Source organism: Hippopotamus amphibius, chromosome 7 (assembly GCF_030028045.1).
Source record: "Hippopotamus amphibius kiboko isolate mHipAmp2 chromosome 7, mHipAmp2.hap2, whole genome shotgun sequence".
Lineage (NCBI taxonomy): Eukaryota > Metazoa > Chordata > Mammalia > Artiodactyla > Hippopotamidae > Hippopotamus > Hippopotamus amphibius.
In genome coordinates this window covers 130,730,258-130,743,469 of record NC_080192.1, presented here as the reverse complement: position 1 = coordinate 130,743,469, position 13,212 = coordinate 130,730,258, and the positions used below count along the sequence as shown (strand labels likewise).

At 58.1% G+C, this 13,212-nt stretch overlaps 1 protein-coding gene across 4 annotated transcripts in view; it reads left to right on the top strand.

The window, feature by feature from the left end:
- KLHL29 (kelch like family member 29) overlaps window positions 1–13,212 on the top strand; it is a 310,874-nt gene that overhangs the window by 288,140 nt on the left and 9,522 nt on the right. For all 4 annotated transcript variants that reach the window (XM_057741378.1, XM_057741376.1, XM_057741377.1 and 1 more), the window contains 5 exons: window positions 7,547–7,749; window positions 8,914–9,173; window positions 11,807–12,005; window positions 12,143–12,325; window positions 12,516–12,696. In XM_057741378.1, coding sequence (XP_057597361.1) covers window positions 7,547–7,749; window positions 8,914–9,173; window positions 11,807–12,005; window positions 12,143–12,325; window positions 12,516–12,696 — 1,026 coding nt within the window. The remainder of the gene's footprint in view (window positions 1–7,546; window positions 7,750–8,913; window positions 9,174–11,806; window positions 12,006–12,142; window positions 12,326–12,515; window positions 12,697–13,212) is intronic.

Sequence of the window (13,212 nt, the reverse complement as noted above, 5' to 3'; positions counted from 1 at the left end):
CACGTAAACCAAAACCTTGCACACAACACAGAAGAGACACCACTGGGTGAGAACCCAAAGTAGTGAAGGCTTCTTGGAAAGACCAAAAAGAGGGAGGAAGAACATTCCAGGCAAGGGATGGGTTGCTCAGAATGTTCTGGAATGTTTTAGAATGTTCCAGGCAAGGGATGGGTTGCCTGGAATAAAAAAATTGAGGACGGAGACAGTCATGAGCAGTGGGGACGGGGAGATGGGCTTCCCAGAGATAGATGTGAGCTAGGTTGGGTTGGGATGGGCAGACAGGCCCTGACCTCCATGCTCGGGCCCTGCGCTCGGTCTGAGGGTGTGGAGGCTGTCAGAGTAAGTGGAACAGGGATGCCCACCTTCAGGTAGGAGAACTGCAGGATATGCCTCAGGGACCCTAACGGGAAAGGATGGGTGCAGGGGCTCAGGGGCAGTCACTGGAGGAGAGAGGGCAGCTGCTTGGGAGCTGGGAGACCTGGGTTCTACCTCTGACTCTGCCACTTGTCCTATGACCCCAGGCAAGTCACATTCTCTCCCTCAGGCCTCGGGTTTTGTCATCTGTAAAACAGGAGGTTGGTTGGAATGATGTCCAGGTTTCCTTCCTGCTCTGACGTACCAGGGTGACAGTGAGCGAATGGGCAGGGCTTCCCAAGTGCAAGCACCAGGACATGAGAAGGGTGAAGTCACAGACAGGCAGGTCCATGGACCAAGGTCGGGGGAGAGCTGGGGGAGGTGATGCACTGAGCTTTTGGCACGTCAAGTTTTTGCAGCCTGAAGATACCCAAGTAGAGATGCCTGGTAGGCAGCCAGACAGATAGATCCGAACCCAGAGAGATCTGAGGTCTGGGGAGACAGGGCTGTGTCTTCAGCGTACAGGAGGGTCACTCAGCAGGAGAGGAGGCCGAAGCAGAGCCCAGAGGTACCCCTGTGGTTCAAAATCGCCATGTTAATTTGCAGCCTTTTTTTTTTTTTTTGGCCACGCCACTTGGCTTGTGGGATCTTAGCTCCCCGATGAGGAATTGAACCCGGACCCTCAGCAGTGAGCACATGGAGTCCTAACCACTGGACAGCCAGGGAAGTCCCAACTTGCAGCCACTTTAAATTTTACTTCTCGCATTCTAATTATGAGCACACATCACCATTTCTGCCAATAGCTGCAAACAAATTCCTTCTGTGGGGAGGAAAGCAGACTTTCTACAGGAAGGTGATTTCCTTTCTGGCCATGTAAAATCCTCAAGCATTTCACGTTCTTAGTGGTCAGGGAGCATCTCCTCGAGACTGTGGAGCCTCCAAACCTGTGACCCTGGAGACATAACGTGCAGTGGCCCAAATCGCCCGGCAGGGAAGATACAGCCCTGCCTGCCAAACCCCAGGAAGGGTCTTCCCTCTCAGGCAGCTGCACTCACACGAGCAGAGGGTGTGGCTCAGGCTGGACTCCCTCCCACCTCTAGCCTGGGGCGCACGATGCGTTCACCGCTTTGGCCCCATGGAGGACCCTGTCCCAGCACCAGCCCCAACCCCAGTGCGGACCCCAGCCTCAACCCCCAGGTGAGGACCTGGAGCCACAGGCCAGAGGTAGGGAACCCAGTCATTCCCTACTCTTTGCCCAGCAAGCAAGCAGGAGCCCCTGCCAGGTACAGGTCTCGCAGGAACCACTGGAGGAGATGGGTCTCTGACCTCAGGGGGCCTGAGGTCTGGTGGGGGAGAAACTAAAGAAGTGTGACTGGGAGAGCAGGATAAGGGCAGCTTTGGAAGTTTGGAGGCTCCCAGGCTCAGTGCTTGACTCCACAGGGGCAGGGGTGTTCAGGGATGGCCCCTGGGAAGAGGTGGCATCTGGCTTGGGTTTGAACCCAGAGGGGAAGTGGCCAGGCAGGTGGATGCAGGGCCTCGGGACAGCAGAGGGTGAAGGCAGCACAAGAGACCCGGTGTTCCTGCAATGCCAAGTGCAAGGTGAAGACGGAGGGGAGGAGGCAGCGCGGGAAGCAGGAGCCGGGTCACAGGGCTTTGTTTTAAGCCTGGGGGTGTCGTGGTCAGATTTGCAGTTCATAAAGATGACAATCAGACCGTGAGTGGGAGAGCTGGCTCTCAGACTGTCCACTGGACCAGCCTCTGACTCCCCTTCAGCTCAGAGGCCCATCATCCCCTCCATCAGCCCCCCAACCCATCAGCCCCGTGGCTGTGCAGGCGTCCTGCCCAGAGCGCCTTCTCCAGGCTCCAGGCCAAGCCCCACTGTGTCCCTTGCTCCTCCTTCACCTGCGTTCACACCTTTGCTGAGGCTGCAGCAGCTTCTTGCCCTTTGTCTTCCCTTATTTAGTTTCAAACTCTAGTCTTCTTTCTCTGACGAGGGCAAGACCCCACCCACAAGGAGACTTGCTGAGATGTCTAATGTCTTCCTGCAAACCCTCCCAATGAGCCTGAGGAGCAGGTGCCATGAGTGCCCCCATTTTACAGGTGAAGGGATTGAGGCAAGAATTTTAAGTAACCAGTAGATCTGGGATTTGAACTGAGGTCTAACTCCAAAGCCCATGCTCTTACCATCATCCATTTTCTAACCCAGGGAAGAACAAAACTGTACTTTTATTTGTGCACAAAGTTTGTAAGGAAGGGAAATAAAATGTCAGGGTTGACAGTGTAGACAGACATGCAGGGAAAAGGGACGCAGAGTGTGTGTGTGTACTCACGCATGCTTGTGTATTTAGTAGAAACACTTGGAAACGGGCCACAGGATCTGCCCAAGAGAAGACATAAGCCCTCCCGAGACAGGTACCTAAGTGGCAGGCCCTCTCCCGCACACTCAGGAGGGGTCGGGTCCCCTGGAGTGAAGGCTGGAGGAGGCTCAAGGAGGCCTGGAGAAGAGCACTTGAGGCCATGGGGAAGCTCAGACCAAAGCCCAGGCTGAGACAGATGGACTGCCCCATCACCCCCTGCTGCCTCATCGCTATCCCTATGACAATCAGGTGAAAACCCGGCAGGAAAATGAGCTGCAGCTCTGTCTTTGGATAATGTGAAAGCTAGTGCTGCGTAACAACCAGGCCTCACCTGCATCCAGCCTGGAGGAGGATCCCCAGCAGGACTGAGCGTGGGCTGAGCCCCAGGCTTCAGGAAGGAAGGAGGATGTTTTGAGAAGACTAGACCTAGTGACCACCTGGGGAGGCAGCCTCCCAAGTCAAGAGTCACTTCTCAACCCCAGCGAGCAGGACCTAGGTCTGTCCCAGATTTTCTTTTTGGGCTCATGGAGGAAGAGTCCCTTCACTTGTCCCCCAGCACCCGAGGAGCTCTGGGGGACAGCTGGTGCCACCAGGGGCACTGGCTGCCCTCACTGGCCAGGTGCACTGCAGGCCCCATCAGAGGGGACGGCACTGCTCTTCTTTAGAGACAACGGGGGCACCACCCTCCCTGCCTTGAGTGTGGGAGGAAATGCTCAGTCCCAGAGGAGCGCTGCCCCCACATTTCACCAAATGGGACAGAGACCTGGCATTCTGCCTTCCAGCGGAAACCCTCATCTCACTAAGCCTGTTGGGGCCACTGACACATTTGAACTCTATCCTCTTTTCATAGCAAATGAAAACAGATGGACACATTGATTTTCACAAGCCCCATGTGTAGACGCTGGGCTTCTCACTCCGGCTCCCTCTCCAGGGGGAAGTTAAAAGGATCTCGCTAATTGGGTGGCACAGACTCGGGACATAGGGAAGCCCAATGGATGTTAACTCAGTAGTCAAACCATATGCCTCTCCCCTCCTTCCCTGTGAAGCTGGGCATTTGTGGGTGGCAGTCTGCCCCCTTTCCTGGGACAATAGATCAGTGTGACTAGAATTGCAGATAGAAAGAGAGAATCACATATCTCGAGTCCTGGCAGAATGACATGAGCCAGACCCCTTGCCAGGAAAGTCCTCAGGACCCAGGGAGCCTGGGGCCCACTTGTGTTTGTGCCCTGGAGCTGATGACACGCCTGAGCTCCTCCCCGTGGGGCCGGGTGAGCATCGCATCAGGAGGGTGGGGTCACCCTCTTGAGCAGAGCAGGGTACCATCCCCATTCATCCCTGTTCCATGACTGCCCCCCCACCCACCACCGCCCCAACAGTTCCACATCCAGCTTGCAAAATGAAAGCATCTGATCACTGAGGTGTGCAAGGGGTAGACAAGGGACTCTGTCCTGAATTCTGGAGACGGCAGTTCTTTTCCCCCGTAAGTGAGCTGCTAATGGTGGGGTCGCAAACATCCTAATATTGGGTATAAAGCATTCCCAGAACATCCACAGATCAAGACCTGAGAAGAAGAGGCTGTGTCCCGTACCCTGGGGACAACCCCCTCTTGGGAGAAGGTGACCCCAGGAAGTTTTAGTCTCCTGATAGAACCCATGGGCCCTGTGTGGACTGGGCAGCTCCAGCCTGCCCCTCACTCCCACGCTCCCACCCCCAATTTTCAGGTCCATAGCCACACCCTGACAAGGCTATCACTGCCCGTTCCTGCCCTGCTCCCCTCCTCTCCAAGGTCGTGTCATGACCCAATTGCCCAGCAGCTCCCCAGATATTCCATGGGGCTGAGAGGAATGGGATGCCCAGACCTCAAAAGCCAGCTCAGGACAGCGACAGAATGGTTACCTGGGGAGAACACGACTCCCCATTGGTGACCAGGGCCACCCATCAAGAGCAGTGCCTCCCAGGGGGTCCTTGCTCAGAGGGAAGAGGTCTAAGGAGCACAGAGGTCCCGTCCCAAGGCCATCTGATGGTCAGGGATGGAGAGTGGCCGCCAGCCTCCCTCTGCCCCCACAGCTGTCTGGGCCACACATGACCACTTGTGTGGACCATAAACATGCCTGCGCAGGGGAGCTGCATGAAGCTTCACTTTCGGGGGCCTCCCCTCCTCCAGATCTTGAACTCAGCTGTGTGACAAAGTCTCCATCACGTCCCCAAGTGTTCCTCTGTGGCCGAGAGGAATGGTCGTTCCGCTCACAACGTCTGGTTTCTGGTCCGAGGGACCTCCAGCCACTCCCCACAGATCCTTTGCCCAGCAGCCCCCTCCTCTCCACAGGTTGTCTCCATGGCAAGTGGGGGTTCTGGAGGAGCAGAGCCCCAGCCAAGCATCCCAGGAGCAGCGGTCCTCTCCAACCTCGGATGGCACCTGCGATGGGAGACATCCCGTGTGCCTCCCCAGGCAACCCCGTGGCTCCTACACAGACACCACCTTGTCCCCAGGACCCTCTCCCTGGCAAGACAGCATCTCCCCACAGGTGCAGCCACGCAGGTCCCATCAGACCCATCGCTCGGAGCCATGGGCTCCCCTGGCCTTCCGTCTGCACAGCACCCCTCCTCACAGGGTAGTTCCTTGGTTCTCAGGGTCACAGGTCACACGCATTTCAGTGCGTGGTGTGCACACGTGCGTGTGCACATCCTAAAGTCCCACCTCAGCTCTTCACTGATTTTGTGCTGAGGACTCGTGGGGAGACTTGAGGGCTGGCCAGAGCGGGGGGCAGCCGTGCCTGAGAGCCTTGGAAGAAGGGGAGCAGCCCTACTTTGGCCTCATCAGCCCTGCCCTGGCTGTGGCCCAGCGTGGCCTCCGCAGAGCATGAAAGGCTTTGGGGGAGGGGAGCAGAGAGTGGCAGGTAGGAATGAAGGCAGTGTAGAGTAAGAGGCTGACCACATGGCCCCCGAGGCCTGAGGCGTTCAGAATGTCTGCGGTTTCAAGTGATCACATGATAAACCATGTTTATACTTAACAAAGTCAACCAAGCATGGAAACCCATCCTGACAGCAGAACACTTGCTGTGTTAAGACACTTTAAGACTCACACACTCAGTGTACGTCTCTGGGTTTGAGAAGGGGCTCTGCTCAGACCCTCTGTGCAGCCTGCACCTTTCCGCTTAGCTTTCTGGGCCTGCCCAGGGCTTGAGGCAGAATGAACCCTTCAGACCCCTGGTCGGATTAGCCATTCCGTCGGGGCGGCCAGCGCAGCCCCTCTGGGAGGGAGGCCTGGACGCGGGCGCACAGCTGCACCTGTTCCCTGCGGGCTCGTGTCTGTGTTGTAGAGGGCCGTGGGAGGCCAGTGCCCACCTGGAGAGAATGTTGCTCTCACGGTGGCATTTCAGGTTCTGTCGTGTAGAGCAGAGTCTCACGGGAAGGTATTTTCCAGCCTCTGTCATGTAAACTCTCCGTGGGACTTTAGACCTCATCCAGGTCAATCCTCTGTTTTGCAGATAAGGAGCCTGAGGGCCAGAGAGATCAAGGCCGCCCGCCTGGCGGCGGCGGCAGCGCTGAGGCACCCAGGTCCCCGAACGCCCTGCTTACACAGGAGTCGGCCTCGCTCTGGGGCCGACCTGCTCACCTGTCAGACACCTCCACACCCCCACTGCCAGCCGCAGGTGCACCCAAGGGACCAGTCACAAGAGTCCTGGCCCCTGGCCTCCTCAGGACGGGGTGGGGAGGCGGGGGCAGGAACACAGAGGTCACGGGCCAGCCACGTGGCCGACCCCAGCCCCGGGCAGGACCAGGCTCAGTGCGGGAAGCAGGGCAGGCCAGAGCGGCCGAGGCCGCGTGCCAAGCCGACCGCCTCTGAGAACCCTGCCTCCTGACTTGTCTGACTTGTAACGCTCTGGGTGTTTCTCCTCCTGGTCACGTCTCGACGGGTGTTGTTTTTTGCTTCATCTTATCTGTTTCCTTCCAGGTCCAGCTTTAGGGCGCGGCTGCCAGGCCTTAGGAGCCCTTGCAATGGTTTCGTGTTTCTGTAGACACCAGATATAAACATATTGATATATTTGTGTCCCTCCCCTGCTCCCCCCAGTTCACAAGCCCGATGCACACTCTACACGCAGGCCACTCTGACCTCTGACCCCGTGTTCCATGTGGCAGGAGGGCCCCGCCCCGGGCCAGGTCCTAGGTCATGGCTGCTGGCTGTCTGTGGCGGAAGTCCTTGGTTGTTCTCCCTCCCCTCCTCCCGGCTCTAACCATTCTGTCCGTCTATCTCGTCTTGTCCTCAGTTTCACAGCAATGTCATGAAGGGCTTCCTTTCCATGCCTAAAAGGAAACAATATGTTTTTGGAAAGAGGTGGGGTTGGAGTCGGGGTTCTGGGACGGCTCGGGGCCCTCAGTCTTTGGGGCAATCAGGGGATGGGCTGTGATCGCAGCCGTTTGGGAGCTTCAGTCCCATCGGAGGCAGACGGGCCCCGGGGCCCGGGACCTGCTGGCCGTGTTTTGTTTGGCGGAGATGCCGGGTCCCACAGTGGAGCCGAACCGTATTGTTTCCCTTTGAGGCCAGTCCTGGTCCTCGTCCCATCCACAGCTCATGCTTTTTGATTTGCATCTTTTTTTGCATGGACATGCCGAGTAGTGATAAGCAGGGTTTTCTGTTCTCCTGGGCGTCTCTGGTCAGACTCTTCTCTTTCAGATCCCATGTAAGGTTGCTAGGTTCAGGTGTGTCATTGCCGTGTCCCTTGAGTCCTAAAACGAAGGGCGTGACCGAGGTGTACAGGGAGACCTAGCCCTGTGAGGAGGCGGCGCCGTGGCCGCAGGGTGGCAGGTAAGGACACCCTGGTCTCTGTGCCTAGGTCGGTGCAAGACGGCAGCCAGTGCGGCCGGGAGAAGCTGGAGCTCGTCCTGTCCAACCTGCAGGCTGATGTCCTCGAGCTGCTGCTGGAGTTTGTCTACACGGGCTCCCTGGTCATCGACTCGGCCAATGCCAAGACCCTGCTGGAGGCGGCCAGCAAGTTCCAGTTCCACACCTTCTGCAAAGTCTGCGTGTCCTTTCTTGGTGAGCCGCCTGGAACAGTGCTGACATGCAAACAATTCAAAAACACAAGGGTGGAGAAGGGAGGGCTGTGCCTGCCCAGCCAGACCACCTCAGGGTGTAGCTGGATCGCACAGCAGATTTAAGACAATAATTTGGGTAACTGTGCACAAAGGCCTTTGCTCACTGCTAGACAGAGGGGTGCTCTGCCTTGCTCCTCGGAGGGCCGGAGGGGCCACACCGGGACCCCCGGGCAGTCTTGTGAGGACAAATGGCCCAAGAGGCCTGTGTGAATGGCCTATCCCTGGGAAGCCCATGTCCTGGCCTCACAGCCCTATTCTCTAGACACGAAACAAAGTTGCTTCCATGAGGCCCCAATCCAGAGAACACGCTCGCTTTACGGTTGGAGCTGCCCAGTGTGGGTGAGAGCAGGGAGAGAGAAGGGCGGAAACAGGCATCACCGGAACCGGCCTGAGTGTGCAGTGAGAGAGACAGTGATGGGAGAAGGTCAGGCGGAGATGGCCAGGGGTCTGAGATGTGACCTTGGGGGAATGAACCATCTAGAAGAGTCAGGAACCACAGGTCCAGAGTTAGGCCCACAAAAGTGACGGGCCTTCTGGGACCCAGACATATCTAGACTAGAATAACCACTAGTCGGATCTCAGGAACACGGGCCAGACTGAGCCTAGGTCTGGAGGTCAGGTGGGGCGAGGCTGAGGACCATGGGAGGTAGTGGGTGGGCTTTACTAGGGGTGTTACTGCTGTCATGACTCTAAAGGAGAAGTATGTGGCCCCAGACATGCCTGTCACAGTTATGGAAGACACCAGAAGCCTCCGTGTGACCCCTGCCCCCAAGCCCAGGCCTCCTTCCCTCACAGGCATTGAGGAAGCTCCGAGCCTGGCGCTGACCCTCTATACCTCTGCCTCGGTCCTTCTGCTGGAACCTGCCGGAGCCTCCCTCTGGAGGCCCCGGGGAAGTCAGTGTGAGGCAGGGCAGAGGGAAACCCTGAAAATGGATCTGAAGTTCCAGGGACACAGGAAGTGGGCTTGTGGGGACTCTCGATGCTGAAGGCAGGTCACGAGGACACGGGCTCAGAGGGGCATCCAGTGTGACGGGCGATGGGAATGGGTGGTGACCCCTTCCAGGGCCCTGCAGTCAGTGGTCCTGTCCTGTGCTGTTGCCCCCAGAGAAGCAGCTGACGGCCAGCAACTGCCTGGGGGTGCTGGCCATGGCTGAGGCCATGCAGTGCAGCGAGCTCTACCACATGGCCAAGGCCTTCGCGCTGCAGATCTTCCCTGAGGTGGCGGCCCAGGAGGAGATCCTCAGCGTCTCCAAAGACGACTTCATCGCCTACATCTCCAATGACAGCCTCAACACCAAGGCCGAGGAACTGGTGTACGAGACCGTCATCAAGTGGATCAAGAAGGATCCCATGTCCCGCGCAAAGGTGGGGCCTGCCCCACCCCCACCCCCCCACCCCGTCTTGCCCCTTCTCCCTCACGTTACGGGGACGACATCTGGAGCAAGGAGGCAGGAAAGTAGAGGAGGCAGGGATGCCTGGTCTGACCAGCAGTGGGAACGTATGAGAGCCAGCAGGCCCGGGCAGAGGGAGGCTGGACCAGCACCCGTGGATACAGAGAGGTGAAGGGGGATGAGAGATGAGAAATCAGGCACTAAAGGATCCTCAAGGGCTGGCATTACACCTGAAGGAGACCCAAGCCACCAGAGAGGCCGCAGGGCCAGCTGGGCAGCACTAGGGCCAGCAGGGGAAAGTGTGTGCCTGAGCTGGGTGCCCTGGGCTCCTGTGAGCTCAGACGCAACAGGGGGAGCCCCACCCAGGCTATGGCTGTTGAGAGGGTGGAGAGCACTGGACAAAATGGAAACTGCGCTGCAAACCACTGCTCACCTGATGGGAGGGAAGCCAAGTCCCTCGGAGGCGACAGCTGGAGTTCAGGGCAGAAGGCAAGGAGGACAGGGTCCCCAGGAGGGCACCCAAGTCACAGGAAATCAGGCACAGCCCGGAAGGATCTCCAGAGCAGAAAGTGCTGATTTAGAACAGAGTTGCCTTTGTTCTAAGGTGTGAGGAGCCCCCGGCAGTTACTGAAGACACTCAGGTAGCTCTCAGGAGAGCTCAGAGTCCCCCCAGAGAGCAGCAAATGGGAGGACAGGGTCAGGGAGGCGGGTGCTTAGAACCAGCTGAGGCAGCTGAGCGACAGATGACAGGGGCTACTTTGTTGCACATGGAGCAAGAATAGGCAGGAGGGGGTGGGAGCTGGGATCCAGGCATCCGGTGGATACAGGATGCAGAGCTGGCTCTCCACCCCTGCCCCAGCCACTGGGCCCAGGAGAAGTCGGTCCTCTGACCAGGTGGGGACCGAGCAAGATTCATTTTCAGAGGAAAGGAGTCAGGTTGGGCAGCTGTAACAGTGATGGCCACCGTCCACCACAACTCCCAAGTCTGTCTCCAGCCGCAGACCTCCACCTCTGATTGTCTACTGGGCACCTCCAGCCCACGTCCCCCAAGCCCCTCTAATTCATAAGCCCCCCAGACCCACACATCTTCTTGGGCTCCTTATTTTAGTTCTGCCCAGTACCCACCGCAGAAGCCGAGTCCTCCCACGCCTTCCACCCCAACTTGGCCACACGCCGCTGCCACTTGTGCCTCCTCTTCCAAGGGCCAGCTTCTCCCTCTCCCCATTCAGCGCCCCCGATCTCACCAGGATGACTGCAGTCATCTCCTGAGAGGTTTCCCTGCCTTCGGTCTCCTCCTTGCAAATTCATTCCCACCCTGCAGCCTGGCGGTCTTCCCAGGAGCACGTTTGGTCCTGTGATTTCTCTGTTTAAAACCTCTCCTGAGGGAATTTCCTGGTGGTCCAGGGGTTAGGATTCTGCCCTTTCAATGCAGAGGGCATGGGTTCAGTCCCTGGTCTGAGAACCAAGATCCCTCATGCTTCATGGCACAGCCAAAAAAAAATTTTTTAATAAATTTTTTAAAAATAAAAATAAATTAAAACCACTCATGAGTGCCCTTATCCACTCTGCAGGAAACACTACACAACTCTTGGCAAGCAAGGCGTGAGGCCAGAGCCTAGCTGATGTATCCAGTCTCATTTCTCCCTCTCTGCTACCCTACCCCCAACAGAAGCCTTCTGCATCCAACAAGAATAAACTCCATAGTTTCCCCCCAATGCAACACTCTCTTTCACACTCCGATGCCTCCGCGTGTGCTTTGAATGCCCTCCCCACTCCGCCTTAGGCCTGGAGAAGTTGGCAGTCCTTCCACACCAGGCTCAGATGTCATCTACTCTGAGGTGCCTCCCATCCTGCACCCCTTCAACCCCTAATCAGACTCTTCCTTTGGGAAGAGTCCTTTCATGTGACAAATCTTCTCCCTGCCATTAAACCTGAAGGTCAGGGACCAGGTCTTATTAGTCTTGGCACCCCCAATAACAAACTCGACGCACGGCAAAGAGTGGTCGCCAGTATTTGTTGGATGAAACTAAAGTAGAGTGATGGGTAAAGAGTTTGCCAGACAAGAGAGGGATTCAAATCACTCCATGAGAAGACTTCAGTGCAGGTGAGGGGTCCAGTGGGAGGCCACTAAAGGGGGTTGCCGGTGACGGGGAGGCAGAGGTTCTGATGGTTACGACTTGCAAGCTTGATGATTCCCCCTCAGCCCTCCTGGCCCCTCCCACCTGTTCCTGAGTTCCTGCCCCACGCACACCTCTTGGAGGGTCAAGATCCTCATCTCAGCCCCCTACAGCCTGCTGCGAAGCAGAGGCCCACGAGCTGGGTGGAGGCAGGAAGGAGGTGCCCAAGAGGCCAAGGGACGGTCCCACCAGGGTCCGCCGCAGCGCGCCAGACCGCCCCCTCCTTCCCCTCCTCGGCTCCTGCTGCTGGGAGTGCCCACCATCCCTGCCTAGGCTGCGGCCAGCAGTGTCCACACTCCCCAGCCACGTGCAGACTAAATCTGCCCGTTTGGCTCAGTCCCACCCCTCTGCTTTCTTCCTTCTCAAAACGACTCACAAGGCGGCGCCCCCTTGTAATCTCAGAAGATCCCATGTCTCCTTGACCCCGCAGGACGCGGCGGAGCTCCTGGCGGTGGTCCGCCTCCCCTTCATCCACCCCAGCTACCTGCTCAACGTGGTCGACAACGAGGAGCTGATCAAGTCGTCCGAAGCGTGTCGGGACCTGGTCAACGAGGCCAAGCGCTACCACATGCTGCCCCACGCCCGCCAGGAGATGCAGACGCCCCGGACGCGGCCCCGCCTCTCAGCAGGTACGGCGGGGTGCGCCCCACCCCCCGCATGCCGGCGCCGTGCCATCCGCCCAACGCTCGACAGCCCCCCAAGGAGGCGCCAGGCAGATGCTGACAGTGTCGGGCCGTCCCAAGGGTGCCCCTCCGTGTCCCTGCAGGTGTGGCCGAGGTCATCGTTTTGGTTGGGGGCCGTCAGATGGTGGGGATGACCCAGCGCTCGCTGGTGGCCGTCACCTGCTGGAACCCGCAGAACAACAAGTGGTACCCCCTGGCCTCACTGCCTTTCTATGACCGCGAGTTCTTCAGTGTAGTGAGTGCCGGGGACAACATCTACCTCTCAGGTGAGGCCCCTCAGGGCTGGGCTGGGGACAGGGCACAGACTTTCCCGGGGGCCTCTCCCCACACCAGGGCTAAGGAAGGCCAAGGCCCGGAACTGTCTCCTTCTCCTCCTGCCCCCGGGGCTGGGCCTGGCCGGCCTGGGGCCCTTCCTCACTCCCCGCCCGCTCTCTGGACCTCCCATACTGCCCACAGGTGGGATGGAATCAGGGGTGACGCTGGCCGATGTCTGGTGCTACATGTCCCTGCTCGATAACTGGAACCTCGTCTCCAGGATGACGGTCCCCCGCTGTCGGCACAATAGCCTTGTCTACGATGGGAAGATTTACACCCTCGGGGGACTTGGCGTGGCGGGCAACGTGGACCACGTGGAGAGGTAATGAGGCCACGGCGGGGGCATCCTTTGACGTTCCCCGAGAGCTGAAATCACATCGCTCCTCTTCCCCACCCCCCACCCAATTAAGACCCACTGGAGACTGGACATTTAAAGGCTATAGTCCCAGGCTCTTCACACACAGCAAAGGCAGAGGACCCAGGATGGTGGGGTAGAAACAGGAAGGGTGACAGCTGCCCAGTCACCGAGATGGGCCACTCTTGTCCCATTCAGGAGGCCAGACAAGCTGGAGGCTTGAGAGCCAGTGGTGGAAAAGCACAGGGTGCGCTTGGCTGCCCGGACCAGGCAGTTAAGGAACTTCCTGGGACTGGAAGCAGCAGCGCCGTAACTTGCTGGCACGTAGGGCTAAGCTGGAACAAATGGTCCAAATGTGCACCATGCTAGTGTCTATGCCTCCATGTCCCTGCCAAACGGAGGTGACACACCAGGGAGCTCCCTCCCTCCCTCCATCCCACACATCCCAGGAAATCTGCTTGTAACCCAGTGAAGGGTCACTGC